We start from the raw sequence: 16,462 nt of genomic DNA on the forward strand, positions 1-16,462 counted from the left end.
GAAACAATAACACGGCGAAAAGTGATCAAAAAAAAAAAAAGTATTGGCGGAAAAAAAAAGAGAAAAGCAGGTGAGACAAAAAAAAATCATTTCCGACAGTCAACAATGTCACCGAAAACGAACAAAAACATTTGACTACCATTTATAAATATAGATTACATACGGCAGTCTTAAAAGAATTTGGGTCCGTAATATCAGCAATGTGCCTAGGAAGGTGGTTCCAACTGACAGAAGTGTTTGGAACGAAAGAACAAGAGGTGTGTTTAGTACGACATGACGGAACACCTACTTTGTGAAGATGATCAATGCGACCTGAAACATATGTGGGGGTAGTTAGTAGCCGGCTCTTAAGGGCAGGATTGTGGTAATAGATTTTGTGAAATAGACATAAGCGGGAAATATTTCTGCGTAGTGAAAGCGGTGGCAATGATAATGTTGTTTTCATAACGGTAACACTGGAGTTACGGTTATAGTTGGAAAGTATAAAACGTGACGCGCGGTTTTGAACAGATTCGATTTCAGATTCTAGAGATGCAAGGCCAGGGGACGAACAAGGGTTTTATAAAGAAGCAGTTTTATTGAACTAAAAGAAAGGTTAAAGTTTCGGCGCAGGTACCCCAACATGCGGTTAGCATTGTTAGTAATAGATTCCACATGCAGATTCCAAGAAAGATTAGAAGTTATGTGCACACCAAGGTATCTATACGAAGACACAGTTTCAAGAGGAGTATTATTGAGGTTGTAATTAGCTACTTCATTGTTACGACGAGAAATACGCATATGTTTGCACTTGTTAATGTTAAGCTTCATGTGCCATAATTTACACCACTCTGAAACTTGGTTAATATCAGACTGAAGAACAGAAATGTCAGAGTCACTGTTAATTTCACGGTAAATTACACAATCGTCAGCAAAGAGACACACAGAAGAAGCAATGGTGTTAGGCAAATCATTAATATAAATTAGAAAAAGTAGGGGCCCTGGTACGGAGCCCTGGGGAATGCCTGCGCCCACTGGAGAGGAACGAGAGTTCCATTTATTTGCTGTCACGTATTGAGAACGGTTAGTGAGGAAAGACTCAAGCCACGAAACGATGCTAGGGTCGAGTTTGAGGTTACTTAATTTGAAAAGTAGTAATTGGTGAGAAACTTTATCGAAAGCTTTGGAGAAATCGAGGAATATACAGCCTGCTATGGAACCCCGGTCAAGAATGAAATGAAGGTCTTGTGACAAGCATAGAAGCTGAGTCTCGCATGAGAATGTTTTACGAAACCCGTGGTGGGAATGACTGAAGAACGAATTTGATTCAAGAAAATTGGCGAGATGAGAGCAGATGACATGTTCCATGATCTTACATGGGATGCTAGTAAGTGAAATGGGTCGGTAGTTATTAGGAGAATGTTTGTCCCCAGACTTGTGCAGGGGAACCACCTTGCCCACCTTCCAGTCACTAGGAACACAGCTACAGTCACAAGCACATGGGCAGCTACATACTTCACATTGGTCTCTGTAAGGAAACCGCAATGAAAGTTGCAAGCAAAATCTTTGCAAAGTGACAAGTGTGTTGTCCGTATTGTAGATACTCTTGCACTCGGTACGACTTGTAACATATGTGAAGTGAACCAATGAAGGCTTATGCTTTACAGTAAATCAATGTGCCGTCATAGACAGTGCCCAAGGTGCAGATTCAGCATACTTAATCTCTGCTTTGAGGGGTTAATGCACAAGTTTCGAGTAGCACTGAGCTCGCACTTCTTTGACGACAAGCTCAAATCTGTCGCATCTCGGGTATTGTAGCTGATATAAGTTCTTTCTGAAGGATTCCATGCAAGACATTACATGAGAGTTGGTAATAAAGCTTTCAAATTTCAGTGCCATGAAATACTCGCATACATGTACAAATTTTTTACATATACAGTACACATATATACAATACATATCACTTTTTTTTAAAATGAGTACATCACTAACACATGTAAAAATGACAAAGTGAAATTCACTTTACAGATTTCATTCCAAAAAGTTAGGAAAGACAATCTGTCGTAGAAAAGACAATGGCTGCAAACACCAACTTTCCATCTTGTCTGTGTAGATCAGCAATGAGACTGGTGATTTCGTTTCCAGTCATGACTTGGATATAGTACTGCCACAATCTATGCTCAAATCATTTGCACAACACCGACAGAGAAATAAGGCGTTGCAGCTCTATATAGCCTGTACATTGACTTCAGATTTACTTCAGCAGAGAAAGAAAGGCTCCTCTAGTCTGCTGTACATGAAATAGTGTAATTCAGTGCAAGTTCGATGCCTTGCACTGCAGCAGGGATTCTCAAACTGCATTTTGGGGAACTCTAGGGGTTCTTGGAACAGTTCCTAGAATCCCCAAGCACCTATGTTCATGCATGTCTTCATCCACTTTAGCCAGTTATTTTGGGACTAATGCTGTAGCTGCTTACAGCTATCTCACTATACAGTCAGTCATAACAGAATTTAAGTACTTGTTCATGTGCTGCGCAGCTTGCATACCCCTTTTACATATGTCGGCCAGCACCTTTTCAAGCCTCAGCCGCAGCGGTCGAATTTCGATGGAGGCAAAATTTTAGAGGCCAGTGTACAGTGCGATGTCAGTGCACGTTAAAGAACCTCAGGTGATCGAAATTTCCTGAGCCCTTCACTACGGCGTCTCTCATAGCCTGAGTCGCTTTCGGACGTTAATCCCCCATAAAACAAATATTTTCAAGACAGGCTCCGTGACCAAAGCTGGCCAGAACACAAATGAAACATGTTAGAAGCCGACTGCATTTTAGCGAAATGATTTGGTCTTCAAATGAGAAGGCTAAAGAGTTTGAGCACCCCTGCATTACAGTAGATCATGCATAACATACAAAACATTAAGAACACTACCATCGCTCATCGGTTTAGAATGGGCTCATGCATGAAATTATTGAGATAACAACAAATTTTCCATATCTTGTTCAGCTTCTCTGCCATAACATTAGGAAAGACAGCACGGAGTATTCTGAAGTTTTTAACTTCCCTGATGACACGCTCAACATGAATTCGCAAACTCGCTATCTGCCGTGTTGCTATCTCATCTGCCAGTGACAACTGCGAGCGGCCATTCAACATAGGTGGCATGTTTAATTCGACTCCAAGCTGACGGAGGTCATCTTCAATGAGGAATCCTCTATCCGCCATTACGCTGTCCCCTTCCTCGAGCAACTCATAGAGGCCACTGTGTCTCGTGATTTCTCGATCGGAAAGTCTCCCAGGTGCAAGATTTGACACGAAAGAAACGAAGCCGTTTGGAGTGATGCCAATGAGTCCTTTTGCAGTGTTGTGTCCTTTGTACGAGCTGAAAGTGTCGCTTTGCGTACTGTAATCAGACGGGTTCTCGATAAAAATTTCTGTGCAGTCCAGTACAATGCGTGTCGATGGGTACAATTCTTTAAAATTGTCTGGCATGAACATGTCCACTGTGTTACGGGATGGCCACATTGGTATCTGGATTAACATTTCGAACAAAAAATTTACCCAAAATGTGAACATTGCACTCACGGTTGACACAGACACTTTCAGGCGATATGCCAAATCCTGCTCCAGTAACCCAACCCGGAGCCTGCAAAGCACTGCAATGACCTGTTCTTTCATTTTCAGTGCTGGTGGCCTGCCAGCACCTGTTTTCAGTGTCTGGTACATGCCTTCAACATGTTCCAGAAACGCATCAAATTTTTCAAAGGAGTTAAACCCTGTATAAAACACTAGTCGCTTTTGATCTGAAACAAAACCGTGAACTTTTGAGACAAGGTTTTTTGTTTTTAGCTTCTCTTTAAGCGCCTCAACTTTCACATGGTGCAACTGAGCCTCCAGATCCTCAACCGTTTTCTGGAGCACAGATTTCTCTTTTCGAAGCAAGTTATTTTCATGCTCCAGTTTTCCACATACTTCGAGAAGGTGGTTGACTTTCCTTAGTGCGGCAGCAGATGCTGTGTCTGGAGGCCCCATGGAGTATGAATGCTCGGCACCTAGAAAATAAAAACTGTTTATTGATTTGCGAACAGTTAGGCCGTGCTTTAATACAGATTTCAGGGCTTGAAATAGTCACTTCAGCCCACAATGTGTGTTCTGAACCCTTGCTCTCAGCTTACACTGATATACAGACAACAAAGAACTAGGATGACAAAGCCATAGAGCCCAACTCTCTTTCACTCCACTGATCCACCTGTGCAAGCAGCTTACCAACCAGCATGGAACCATAGGTTTCATGCACCCAGCACATTAGCCAAATCTACACTGTATATGCATTTGGATAGCCTGACTTTTGTGTCATTTTTACAAGCTGTGGTGAAGGGAATAATGTCGCGGTGAAAGAAATGAAATGGGTAAGTTTCACAATGCGTGCACTGGTGGAAGAGGTACCGCGTTTATCAGAAAACTCGCTGAAGTAATAACACATGCACGGTACAAATCACTGATGACATGTCACAGAATACATGAGGTTATGCAACTCATAACATGTAGACTTCCCATGGCTAGCTGCAAAAGCTTGCGAAAAACTGGCTTCGCGGGAAAAAAGTTTGGTCCATTTATTAATATACCGGTCGCCACAGCACCCGTGGACCTCACAATGAGTGGGCGCGATAGGGGTCCGTTAAATGCGAAAAATAAGTTTTCATAGTGGAATGGAGAAAGTGAGAATTTTGAACCATCACTAACCTGTTTCCGTGCGAGACGAAGCCGGTGCACCGAAGGTCAGCTGGGTGGGCTCCTGGGAAACTACGTCGCTCTCTGCGTACAAACGCTTTGATGAAAATGCGAACACACAAAATCGAAGCCTCAGAAAAAAGATGGCACAGTTAAAGCGTCTCTTACGTTGATCGCATTGGGGCACGTCAACTACGTAGCCGATCTCCAACTCGTTCAGGACGAGCACAGGGCTGGCAGAGGCAGTTTGGGAGCTCGTCTTCTTGCGTTTCGCGACTGGAAGAGATTTGGCAGTAATGATAATATGCGATAACCGCCTGAATATATATATTTACCGGTATTAAAGGAAGGAGATAGTTGACTGATGACTTTATGAGGGAAAATTGTCGGCAACCGGTCCATATAGCCACGGCGTCCACTTGCGTTGAAGTGAGCTCCGCAGATCCGGTGGTGCTTAGAAGGTTGCCACAAAGAGAAGCGACCAGCACTTCCCTGGCGGTTGATTCTTCTCACCCACTCCTTTTTTTCTTTTTCATTTGCAGGGAACGCGTGAAATGAAACGTTCTTGTCTTTCAGCGTGTTGTTGTCGCAGCCAGGCACACAACAAGTCTGACCACCGCCTCGGCACTTCGACGACATCGCGCGCAGTAGTGGCAGCGGCCACTAAGTAACCCACAGGCACGTAACACTTTATATAACGCACCTGCAACCGCCCACCACCAAAAAATACACGAAATCTTAAAGCAATCGAAGCACGTACACACACACACCGCAGCTATGCGAACGCAGGAGGCAGGAAAGACGGGCGGTCGGTCGGCGTTCGCTCACTTTTCCCATAATGCGTCGCGCGCCCGCTAGGTTTTTTCGCGGCGCTGCGATTTCCGAAATGGTGCATTGTGCTCCTACGCGGCTCTTGCCGCCAAATTGGCGGGGGTAACAGTATAAAAGCACAATTCTCTATTATAGTGTGCAGGGGCGATAGGCACTTCGGAGCACAATTGCAAGGACTCCCTGCCTTTTGCAGTGCTACAGATAACTTGTGAGACGAAGAACAACAACTGAAATTTTATAACCGAGCAAAACATATATAAACATGCAAAAAGAGGGGGAGCCAGGGCGATTACTATAGTCTGTTTTCAGTGATCGCACAGCATCACTTTGGCTTCACACCTTTATGCATGTTTATATATGTGGTGCTCCGAAATAAAATTTCAGTTGTTATTGAGCGCCTGTGTCCGTCCATTCTTCTATGTGTTTCCTTGCTGTTCCTTGCACTATTATTTAGGCATACCTAAGTTTGGTCTAGTTGTGGGAGATGTCCTTCAGAGTTATCTGGCGTTGAGAGCTTACGTTGTTGATTACTGTCTTAACAGAATCATGCACACAGCTTTGAACTTCAGGCCAGTTCGCGCAGCTTAATTTCATGTCTCATAATGGACATTTTTGCAGTAGCTTCCTGCGATTGCACAAAGCCCCCTCATCTACCATTTTTGATGACCATGCTTGCGAAAATGGAGGAGTTTTCTCAGCGTGATTTTTCACGAACGTCCCCTCAGTTATCGACGCCCTGGCCTGCTGCACAATGGACCTTTTTTTAGCTGTGCACCCATCTTGTGACCGCCAGGTGAAGTACCCTTGACGGGACGGCTTACTGAGGTTCCCTCGCATATTTCCAGCAAACATTTTTTCACAATAGTTGAGTGGGCTTATTTTCTGAGCAGTAGTTGAATGCAGGGCTGTCATGTATGAAGCAGGTCAAGAGCAGGGGGAAGGTATATCAGGGAGTGTCCACAGATGTCTCAAGCATATCACTGCACATACTAGCTGAAAGCAGCCCAGCACTTATATATACTGCTTGGAAAACAGGCCGGCACCACTACTGCGAAAGAATTTGTGTAGAAAAAGTAGGAGCGATCCTCGGTAACCCGCCCCGTCAGATGTTCCTCGCTTGGCGGCCACAAGAAGGGTGCGGTGCTGGAAAAATGTTCTCCATGCAAGAGAAAGCGCTTGCTGTATTTGCAGCCGCGACGCGGTTCCAACACGCTTCCATTCTTTTTTTTTTTTTTTTTTTTTTTGCCGCGCCGCCGCAGTTTAGTCGCCGAGGTGTTTCCATCGCTTGCATGTGTATACATTGTGAATGTGTCTATTCCCTCCACATCTCATTTTTCTCTCGTTTTTCTCTCACACAGGTTCCCTCGGAGTATGGATTCAACCACGACGATGACAAAAGACTGCTCGGTTATCCTGCCATTTTCAAACGCAATAAAAAGTAAACCCTGCCTTCCGTCCTCATGTACTAATATCGGTGTGCAAACTGCACCCTGAATGGCTACATGGCCCGTCACAAATATGTCGCTCTAGCACGAAGAAACCAACAATGCGCTTGCGTTGCAAATAAAGAAAATGTATGTCCCGTATCACTTCGATAGCGGCGATGTCTTGTGACTGACTGCACAATCAGTCGAAGTGTGGTTGTTTTCAAATTACTAGCGTACCAGTGTGCGCCTAGACTATATTTAGAAGGGCGCAAACATACCCTTCGAAGGAAAATAACATTATCTTAAATGGGTGCAAAAACACTATAATATGAATTTATTTTATTCCTCTGGTGGTAATATTACCCTTCCAAACGAAGCATAATGTAAAAGTGCAAAGTTACGCCCATTCATAGGGCGCAAAGATGCACTTAGGGGTGCTGTAGTAAGCTCATTACGCTGGCATAAATGCAGGCCCTGTGAGGGTAAGTTTACGCCTTATGATTAAGCATAAGCTTATTCCAGCTGGGAGCAAACATGCACCCGATTTTAGAGCATATTTTTGCACTTTTATGGCTTAACCTTTAGTCCTTCTGAGAAAGGGTAACGTTACTCCCCAGAAGCATAGATAGATAGATGGATTTATTGAAAGGAAAAGGCAGAGAGGTTGGCCCGAATAATTCAAATCTGGCCTGCTACTCTGCACTGGGGAAGGGGAAGGAGAGAAGAAAGAAGGTCATGATGGGTGACGATGTGGGAGAAGGCATATGAAATATATATACAGACACAGCAGCTTGCTTTACAAACGTGAATCAAGTCCGCTGGCGCTCAAATAACGGCAAAGAGCGCGCACTGCCTGGACGCCCTTCCCCTTGTCCTGCCAAGCGCCCAGCAGCAGTTCCTCCGACAGAGGCCTCTTGTCTAAACGCTTCAAGGAAGCAGCTAGCACATTTCTTTCGTTCGCATACTCTGGGCACACCAATAATACATGGTCCACAGTCTCTGGGATGCCACAAGTTGAACATTCCGGTGAGTCCATCTGTCCAATTAAATGTAAGTACTTGCGCGTGAAAGCCACGTTTAAACGAAGTCGATGTATCAAGCATGTCTGATGACGCGGAATATCACGCGGAACATTAAATTTAAATATTCGATCGAGCCGTCTTAGACGGATGTGTCGGGCGTCTGGTTGAGCCCAGTAAGCTGCTGTAGCAATATTCATATAACTCTTTAGAAGACACGTCGTATTCGCTCTTGAAAAGGCACAGCTGTTTGGAAGCCATTGATGAGTGCGCTTTTCGCTTCAACATCGGCCTGCTCAATCCCATGGAGGCCGCAGTGGGCAGGGATCCATTGAAACATTATCATGTGGCCTTGCAGCTGGGCAGATGTGATGAGCTCCATAATGTTTAGTGTCAGGGACTGATAGGCAGTGTGGCGCAAGAAGTTTTCCAAAATTTGTAATGTAGTCTTCGAGTCCGTGAATATACACTATTTTTGAGGTGGTTCCCCACATATATAGCGAATAGATTCCCGAATGGCTACAAGTTCGGCAGCGGTTGATGCAGAGGTATGTCCCAAAAGGAAATGCAGAGTCGTTTTCTGAGCTGGTATGACCACAGCTGCAGCGGATGCCTGTGCTGACACAGATCCATCGGTGTATACGTGAATATAACTGGGATATTCTGACCAGATGTGTGCCAGAGTAAGTTGTTTGAGTCCACTAATTGGTACCATTGATTTCTTTAGTATTCCGGGAACACGAAGGTGCACCAAAGGTTTATCCATCGTCCATGGTGGTTGGGTGGGACGATATGGGAGGGCATATCCTGTCGGTACTTGCGACTGATGGCAGCGGAGTGCACTTGTAAAACTGCAGTCCGGCCTCTCATCCAGAATCTCGCTGAGTGGGTGAAAACGGTGTCTTGTAAGTGCTCGTAAATATACACGAAGTGGTTCGTGTGACAAGTATATGGACATTGGGCGAGCGTGTGCCTCTTCAATTGTGCCTTTGTTAGAGGGGCATCTGGGCAGTCCAAGGCATATTTTCAGTGCCTGCGCTTGCACGCTCTCTAAAGTCCGCAAGCAGGAAATGCTCATACTAGAGAGTACTGGGAGACTGTACCGGATGTAGCCAACAAACAGATCCTCGTAAAGCCGTATTAAGGAGCGCTCAGTTGGACCCCATTTGATGCCAGCTATGTAACGAAGTACATGGCAAAAATTAATTAGCCTCTTTTTCACCATAGCAATTTGTTTCGACCTAGATAGTCGGTGGTCAATAATTACTCCCAAGAATCTGTGCCTGGAGACCTATGGTATTACGACTCCATGAAGGGTAATCAGGTAGCGGCTGACACATTCTCCCGTAAACGCGATCACTGCACACTTTTCTGCCGCTAAAAATAAACCTTGACGCCGTAAGTACATCGATGTTGATGACACGGCTCGTTGCAGTCTCGCACGTAGTTGTGGGCGCGTCGAACCAGAGGCCCAGATGCAGACGTCGTCAGCATATGCACTTATGTGGATGTTAGTTGGCAGTTCACTCATCAGGCCAATTAGCGCAACGTTAAATAAAGTTGGGCTGAGAACTCCTCCCTGTGGAACTCCACGACCGACCTGAAAGTGGGTAGTATCTCCTTCAGGCGTAGTCATGCAAACAGAGCGGCCGCTGAGATAGCTTACAATCCACAAGTACACCGGCCACCAACTCCCACGTCGTCAAGTCCATCAAGAATAGCTTCATGGAGGACGTTGTCGTAAGCTCCCTTTATATCTAAAAATGCAGCAGCTACTAGTCGACGGTGACGCTTTTCGTGTTCTACTGTCGCCACAAGGTCGATGACGCTGTCAATGGAAGAGCGTCCGCGGCGAAATCCAGTCATCAAATTCGGATAAAGATCATTACTCTCTAGATACCACTCAAGTCTTGCCAGCACCATGCGCTCCATAACTTTTCCAACACAGCTTGCAAGGGCAACTGGCCGGTATGAGGTAAGTTCGAGAGGAGGCTTTCCAGGCTTCAAAAGTGCAACCAGGCGGCTAATTTTCCAGTGTTCAGGAACAGTACTAGAAGCCCATATATCATTAAAATAATTAAGTAGTGCAGTTCTACCATCCTTGCCTAGGTTCGATAAGGTTGAATAAGTAATCCCGTCAGGATTAGGTGCAGATGAATGCCGACAAGAAGCAAGAGCGGCGTCTAATTCAGCTATTGTAAAGGGCACGTCGTATTGATCATTCGGCGAAGGTGGTGCAAAAACCTCTGAAATTGGTAATTGTGCCTGGTTTGTGCCCACAACCATTTTACAAAAATCTTCAGCTACGTCAACTTCATTGCGGCGTTGGTAAAGGGCCAGGGCACGAAAAGGGTGCCTTTCTCGCGGAGGTGTGCGCAAGCTTCTCGCAACATGCCAGATACGCGACAGGGGCTTACGGGGATCCAGTGATGAGCAGAACTGTCTCCAACGTTGTCGTCCTAACCTCTCCAGGTGACGCAAAACTTGTCGTTTAGCTCGGCGAGAAAGTGCGAGATCTTGCGCGGATTTCGTTCTTCTGTACTTCCTTTCAGCCCGCCGACGGATCGCGCGAAGCCGCTCGAATTCCACGTCGATGCTGGACACTGACACTGGCCCACTAACATAGCGAGTGTTCTCACTGAGAGAGGAAGTAACGAGTCCCTCTATTTGAGATAGTGACTGGAGGTCCACGCTGGAAGTCTCCACCGCTGCCCTAAAGGCGGGCCAGTCTGTGTATTGCATACGAGGTGAAGTGGCAGGTGCAAACCACTTGATGTATATGTACGTTGGTATGTGATCACTCCCATGTGTTTCCACATCACTACACCAAGAAACGGAGGGATGGAGGCTTCTGGAAACAAACGCCACATCCAAGCAGCTGCTGTAGGTTGTTCTGCGTAGAAACGTCGGTGAGCCGTCGTTTATATTGACGAGATCTTGCGTATGCATAAAGTCTGCCAGGTCTCTTCCTCTATTGCTCATTATTGCACTACCTCACTGAGGTTGGTGAGCATTAAAGTCCCCCACAATAATACGAGGAGCTGCACAACACTGGATAGTTGAAAATAGATATGATTTGTCCAAGCCATCCCTCGGTGGAATATAAGCGCCAATTACAGAACATACTCGTCCTTTCAGGGTTAACGTCAAACAAATGTAGTGGTTCGTGTTGTGGGGCTGCAGAGCATGGCGGACGTGCGCAATGTCTTGGCGTACACCTACCAGCACTTTGCTTGTTTCCTCTGCTTCTCTAGACCATAGCAGAACATATTCAGAAAGGCGGAAAGCAGCCGGCATGTTGGGCTCACAGATCACAATCACAGGAAAGCGGTACTTCTGTACCCGCTGTCGGAAGTCACTCAGCCGACCACGCAGGCCTCGGGCATTCCATTGCATCACTACACTGCGGCGCAAGTGCATCGTCACAGAGGTGGGGTTAGTTTGTTTCGCCATTGTGAATTATTGCAATGCCGCCAAGAGCGGCTCAAATGCGTCCAAAAACTGAACAGCAAACTGCTGTTTGCGTGTTGATGCTGGAGAGCAGCACCCGCATTGAACGAACCAGCTGTTTCAGCATTTCTTTTACCTGCTGGCTGTCGGGGTTGTCGGAATTTTCAGTACGTGTGGCAACCAAACTGGGATTAGGCCTGGCGTTGGCCTTTGATGGTAGAGCTGGCCACTCAGCATCAGAGGCGGTAGGTAATACAACAGCCTCTGTCTGATCCTTGGCCTGTGACACTGTCTGCGACATTACAGCAAGAGTACTCTTAACGGGATTAGACTCAATCTGTTGTGGCACCTGAGCTGACGTTAACTCTGAAGTTGACTTATCCAGGCTAGGCTTGCCTTCCAATTCCTTGTGTCGGCGTCGGGAACGGTGCTTGCGACGACGAATAGACGCGGCCGCTTCTTGATGAGTCGAGTTATCTCTCACCATCTTTTTTAGTATACGTTTTTCATCCCGAATTTTAGGACAGTCCTTAGCCGTCGCTTCATGGGCACCCGAGCAGTTCACACACTTGACAGTCTCCGTCTGGCATGCGTCATGAGGATGCGTACCACCGCATCGACGGCAGGATACCTCGTTTCGACAAATGGCGCTCACATGTCCGATCTTGTGGCATTTGTGGCACTGAACAGGTCTTGGAACATACATCCGAACTGGATGTCTCACATAGCCCACTTTAACGTGGGATGGGAGGGATTCAGTTTCAAAGACTAATTTAACGCACTTTGAGCGGCCGAATCGATGAACATCCACAATGCGCGCCGTAGATTTGATCAGCGTGCAGAGATCGCTTTCACTTATCTCGGGGTCAACGTCGGTGATTACACCTGCAGTAGTCTTTTTCCCATGTGCAAGAAAAGAACGGACCGGCATGTTGCCTAGCGCACCAATTCCTTCCAGCTTGTCCACTGTAGCCTGGGATTTGACATCCACGGTCAGGACATTCTTCCAGGGATTAATTCTGACTTCGTCAACTTCACCGGGAACCAGCTGGTCGAAAAACTGGGTCAGGTGCTGTCTATTTATCACATTCAGATTCGCCGTTGCCGTTGTTGGTACGAAGGCCACGGAAAAGATCCCTTGCTTTTCAGCATTCTTCTTTGGTGTCTCACTCATTACTGATGTTCGGCGCAGCTTCCTTTTCAGGCGGCGCGACTGTACAGGCATGTAGCTGTTGTCAGAATCCATCTCAGTCACTGTGGAGTCATCTGCCGAGTCTGGAAGCTCCACGTCCGCGACGTCAAGGTGACCCGTCGAGTACGCTGTAGCCTGTTCGATGGTGGCGGGTGGGCGCAGGGGTCCTGCGCCCGCCATCCTGAAGGATGTCGAGATCACAAATAGCTCACAGCGATATAAAATCCAGAAAAGTGGAAGAGCGCTAGCTTCAGACGTTCGGAAACCTCCAGAAGCATATACTTGCACTTCACCATATGGCATAACGTTAGCCTCGTTGTAGCGTAAACTTTACACCAGACATAAGCCCCCGTCGAGGGTGTAACTTTGCACCCAAAGGGGCTCCCCAGTGCGTCAATGGACTTACCCCCCTAAAGGGGTAAGATCACACCTTTTTTTCTCAGAGTGTGCGTATGTGCGAGGAAATAGTCGCGAATATAAATGTGGGGCAAAGAACGCAGCCTAGCCCCCATGGTGGGGAGGTGGTGAAGGGTGGCAGTTCCTGGCCCTATGTGGCTGGGACTAGGGTGCCTCGATACCAACGGCGGCGCGCTACATCGAGGCACCCTAGCTGGGACGGTAGGTCAACGCCGCTTGTGGCTGGGGCTAGCCGTTAGCCGGCCACTGATTTTTATCTGTTGTAGACTGTCATTGCACCCGTCACCGGACGACGGCTGTTGTTGCGGCGCGCGTCTTTCTTTCCCTCTTCTTTTGTCCTCACGCCGGGGTGGTGCAGTGGCAAGACGCCCGACTACTGTGCCGGAGTACCCGGGTTCCAACCGGACCTCGGCGGCTGCGTTTCGATGGAGGCGAAACGAAGAGGCGTCCGTGTGCTGTGCGATGTCAGCGCACGTTAAAGATCCCCAGGTGGTCGAAATTACTCCGTAGCCCTCCACTACGGCTCCTCTTTCTCTCTTTCACTCCCATCTTCCTCCCTTCCCTTACGGCGCACTTGCGGTGTCCACAGAAAACAAGTGAGACAGTTACCGCGCTTTTCCCTTCCTATAAATATTGCCACGTGCCTAGCGCCGCGCGACAGCCGTGCTTGGGGTGCCGACGACGACGAAGCGGTTGTTGGCACGAGCGGCGCACTGGTGTTGGACTCTGTGATTGGAACTACAAGCCGACCTTATTCTCAGGTCCTCGGCTACGTGTAGTACCTTCACGGCTCCCTGTGACTTGAGTCGTGACACTGGTGGAGGTGCAGGGTGCCTGTCCCGCTCGCCCGTCGGCCCTCGTTCGTCAGATGCCACCGACGACGATAGCTTCCTCGGAGCAGTCACTACGTCCGATCCCGTTTCCAAACAGCGTGCCGACGACGAGCTGCGACTGATTATTGACCATCTTGAAGGTGGGCATCCTACAATACCCCGGTATCTTGCTCGGGGGTTGTCGTATTGCCTCCGCAATGGGGTGCTTTATAAGAATAATTCTACGTCGAGTGCAAAAACATACCTGCTAGTCATACCGGCTGATCTAAGGCACGAAATCCTCCTGGCCTGCCACGACGAACCAACTTCAGGGCATCTTGGCTCTACACGCACCCTAAACCGAGTCCGGCAGAGCTATTACTGGCCACATCTTTCTCCGAGCGTTAGACGTTACGTACAGACTTGTCGACAATGCCAGCGGCGAAAAAATCCCCCGCTCAAGCTATCCGGTATGTTACAAGCTATTGAACCACCCCTCACACCCTTCGAGCAAGTGGGCATGGACCTTTTAGGCTCATTTCCTTTATCCTCGAACGGACACAAGCGGATCGTAGTCGCCACAGACTACTTAACACGCTACGCTGAAACGAAGGTCATTGCCCGAGGTACTGCCGGCGAAGTTGATCGATTCTTTATTAACGACATTGCGTTCAGACACGGAGGAAAGGCGTTTACAGCTCGGCTACTGCGGGACACCTTAACTCTCAGCCATACCGAGCATCGCACAACTACAGCGTATCACCCTCAGACAAATGGATTAACGGAACGACTAAACAAAACTTTGGCGGACATGATCTCAATGTACATCGACGTTGAACATAAAATGTGGGACGAGATCCTGCCGTATGTCACCTTCGCCTACAATACGGCGCAGCAGGAAACCACGAAGTTTACGCCATTCCGTCTCGTATATGGCAGAGAGGCCCGCACGATGTGAGACGCGATGCTCCCGTGCGGGGGGTGGTGGTGAAAACATTTATAATACATATAGGTATGTACACTAGGTGGGATGCCTAGACAGGCACTCCATTGGCGTTTGCCGCAGCCCGGGCGCGCTGCTTTAAGACCTTTTGGGACTCTAGGGTGCAGCAGCCGGACAGGGTCGCCTCCCAGTTCTCTCGGGTGGGGTTGGGGATAGGGGGCAAAGATGGGTTTTTCTGGCAGGCCCACACCAAGAAGCGGTCGAACCCGATGCCGCCCATTTCGCAGAACAGGCCGAACAAGCCCGTCATTTGGCCCGCTTGCACATCAAGGAGCAGCATGCCACCGACGCTCGACAATATAACCTTCGGCACAAGTCCACTACGAACCAGGGGATCAAGTGTGTGTGTGGACCCCTGTGCGCCACAAAGGCTTGAGCGAGAACCTACTCCACCGCTATTTCGGACCCTATTAAGTCCTGCGCCGCTTAAACAGCGTTAATTACGAAGCCATTCCAGATGGAACTGTGACCGTCAGTGTTCGACGCCAGCGGCCTGAAATTGTGCATGTGGTGCGCTTAAAGTCGTACTTTTCACGTGACTGAGCGCTTCCTGCAAGTGAAACCTTGCGTTATTGTACAGTTCACATCACGCCTAATTTTTTAGAGCGCAGCTCTTTGGCGGCCGTTCCTGGGTTTCGCTGCGGCGTCGGCCTCGTAAACAGTTACGCCCCCCTTTCAGCCCCCCCGTTCGAGCCGGCGCTTTGGCCACCGGAGCCTCGCAGGAGGAGGGGGGGGGGGGTACACTCAGCGGCGAATGATGGGGGCAGGAGCGCGCGCAGCTACCGGAGCACACGAGGAAAAAAAAAAGGGGGTCGCCGGAGGCAGCGCTAGCAGCGACTGACTGACGTCGCTAGCTAGTCAACACAACGTGCTGCGTAGAACACCGTCGCCGCCACGCAGAAAGAGGAGACCCCCCCCTCTTCCTGAGTGGAGGCGAGGGTGATCTCTGGTTGCGGAAACGCCGACCCGCTCCGCAAGTATGCGGGCGCACCGAGACGACCGGTCCGGAGGGGGATACAATAGCGCTCGCATCCTTCATCCGCAGAAAGCAACCGTACAGCGGCGGATCACGGTGCGTGCATCCCGTTCTCACTCGCTTCCAGGCTCGCTTCACTCGCTAGCGGCGTCAGCGAGTCGAGTCGCTGCTATCTGTTCGTTGCGCAACGTTCCTATGGACCCACGCGCTGCCTCCCGCAACCTCCCGATAACTCAATTGCCCTCTTCATTTCTCGGACCACGAAGCTTCTTTCATGACAGCCAAGAACTGTCAGTGGAGTGTTTCTTGACGGAATACGTGCGAAAAATTAAAAAAAAAAGAAGTATGTAATTGTGCTTGTGTGCCTTGCTCGAAATCCCTGCCTCTTTTTTTTCTCTATTGGTTCACGGGAAAGGAAAGGCGCAGTATTTGTCACATTTGCTCTGTGGACACCTGAACCGCGCGTAAGGGAAGGGAGGAAGGTGGGAGTGAAAGTGGAAAGACAGAAAGGGGAGCCGTAGTGGAGGGCTACGGAGTAATTTCGACCCCCTGGGGATCTTTAACGTGCCCTGACATCGCACAGCACACGGACGCCTCTTCGTTTTGCCTCAATTTATCGAAGAGATGAAAC

The 16,462-nt window shown here is 48.3% G+C and overlaps 1 protein-coding gene across 1 annotated transcript; it reads right to left on the bottom strand.

Moving 5' to 3' along the window:
• Positions 1–557: 557 nt before the first annotated feature.
• LOC146176746 (uncharacterized) lies at positions 558–5,585 on the bottom strand. The gene is made up of 4 exons (XM_084582945.1): positions 5,040–5,585; positions 4,873–4,980; positions 4,717–4,788; positions 558–4,025 (listed from the first exon to the last, which is right to left on the bottom strand). Exons 1-4 carry the CDS (start codon positions 5,341–5,343, stop codon positions 2,911–2,913), a joined length of 1,599 nt encoding a protein of 532 aa, XP_084439071.1. The 5' UTR covers positions 5,344–5,585; the 3' UTR covers positions 558–2,910.
• Between the last annotated feature and the right edge of the window lie 10,877 nt (positions 5,586–16,462).

This window comes from Amblyomma maculatum, chromosome 10 (assembly GCF_055883805.1).
Source record: "Amblyomma maculatum isolate TAMU_Amacu chromosome 10, ASM5588380v1, whole genome shotgun sequence".
Taxonomy (NCBI): domain Eukaryota; kingdom Metazoa; phylum Arthropoda; class Arachnida; order Ixodida; family Ixodidae; genus Amblyomma; species Amblyomma maculatum.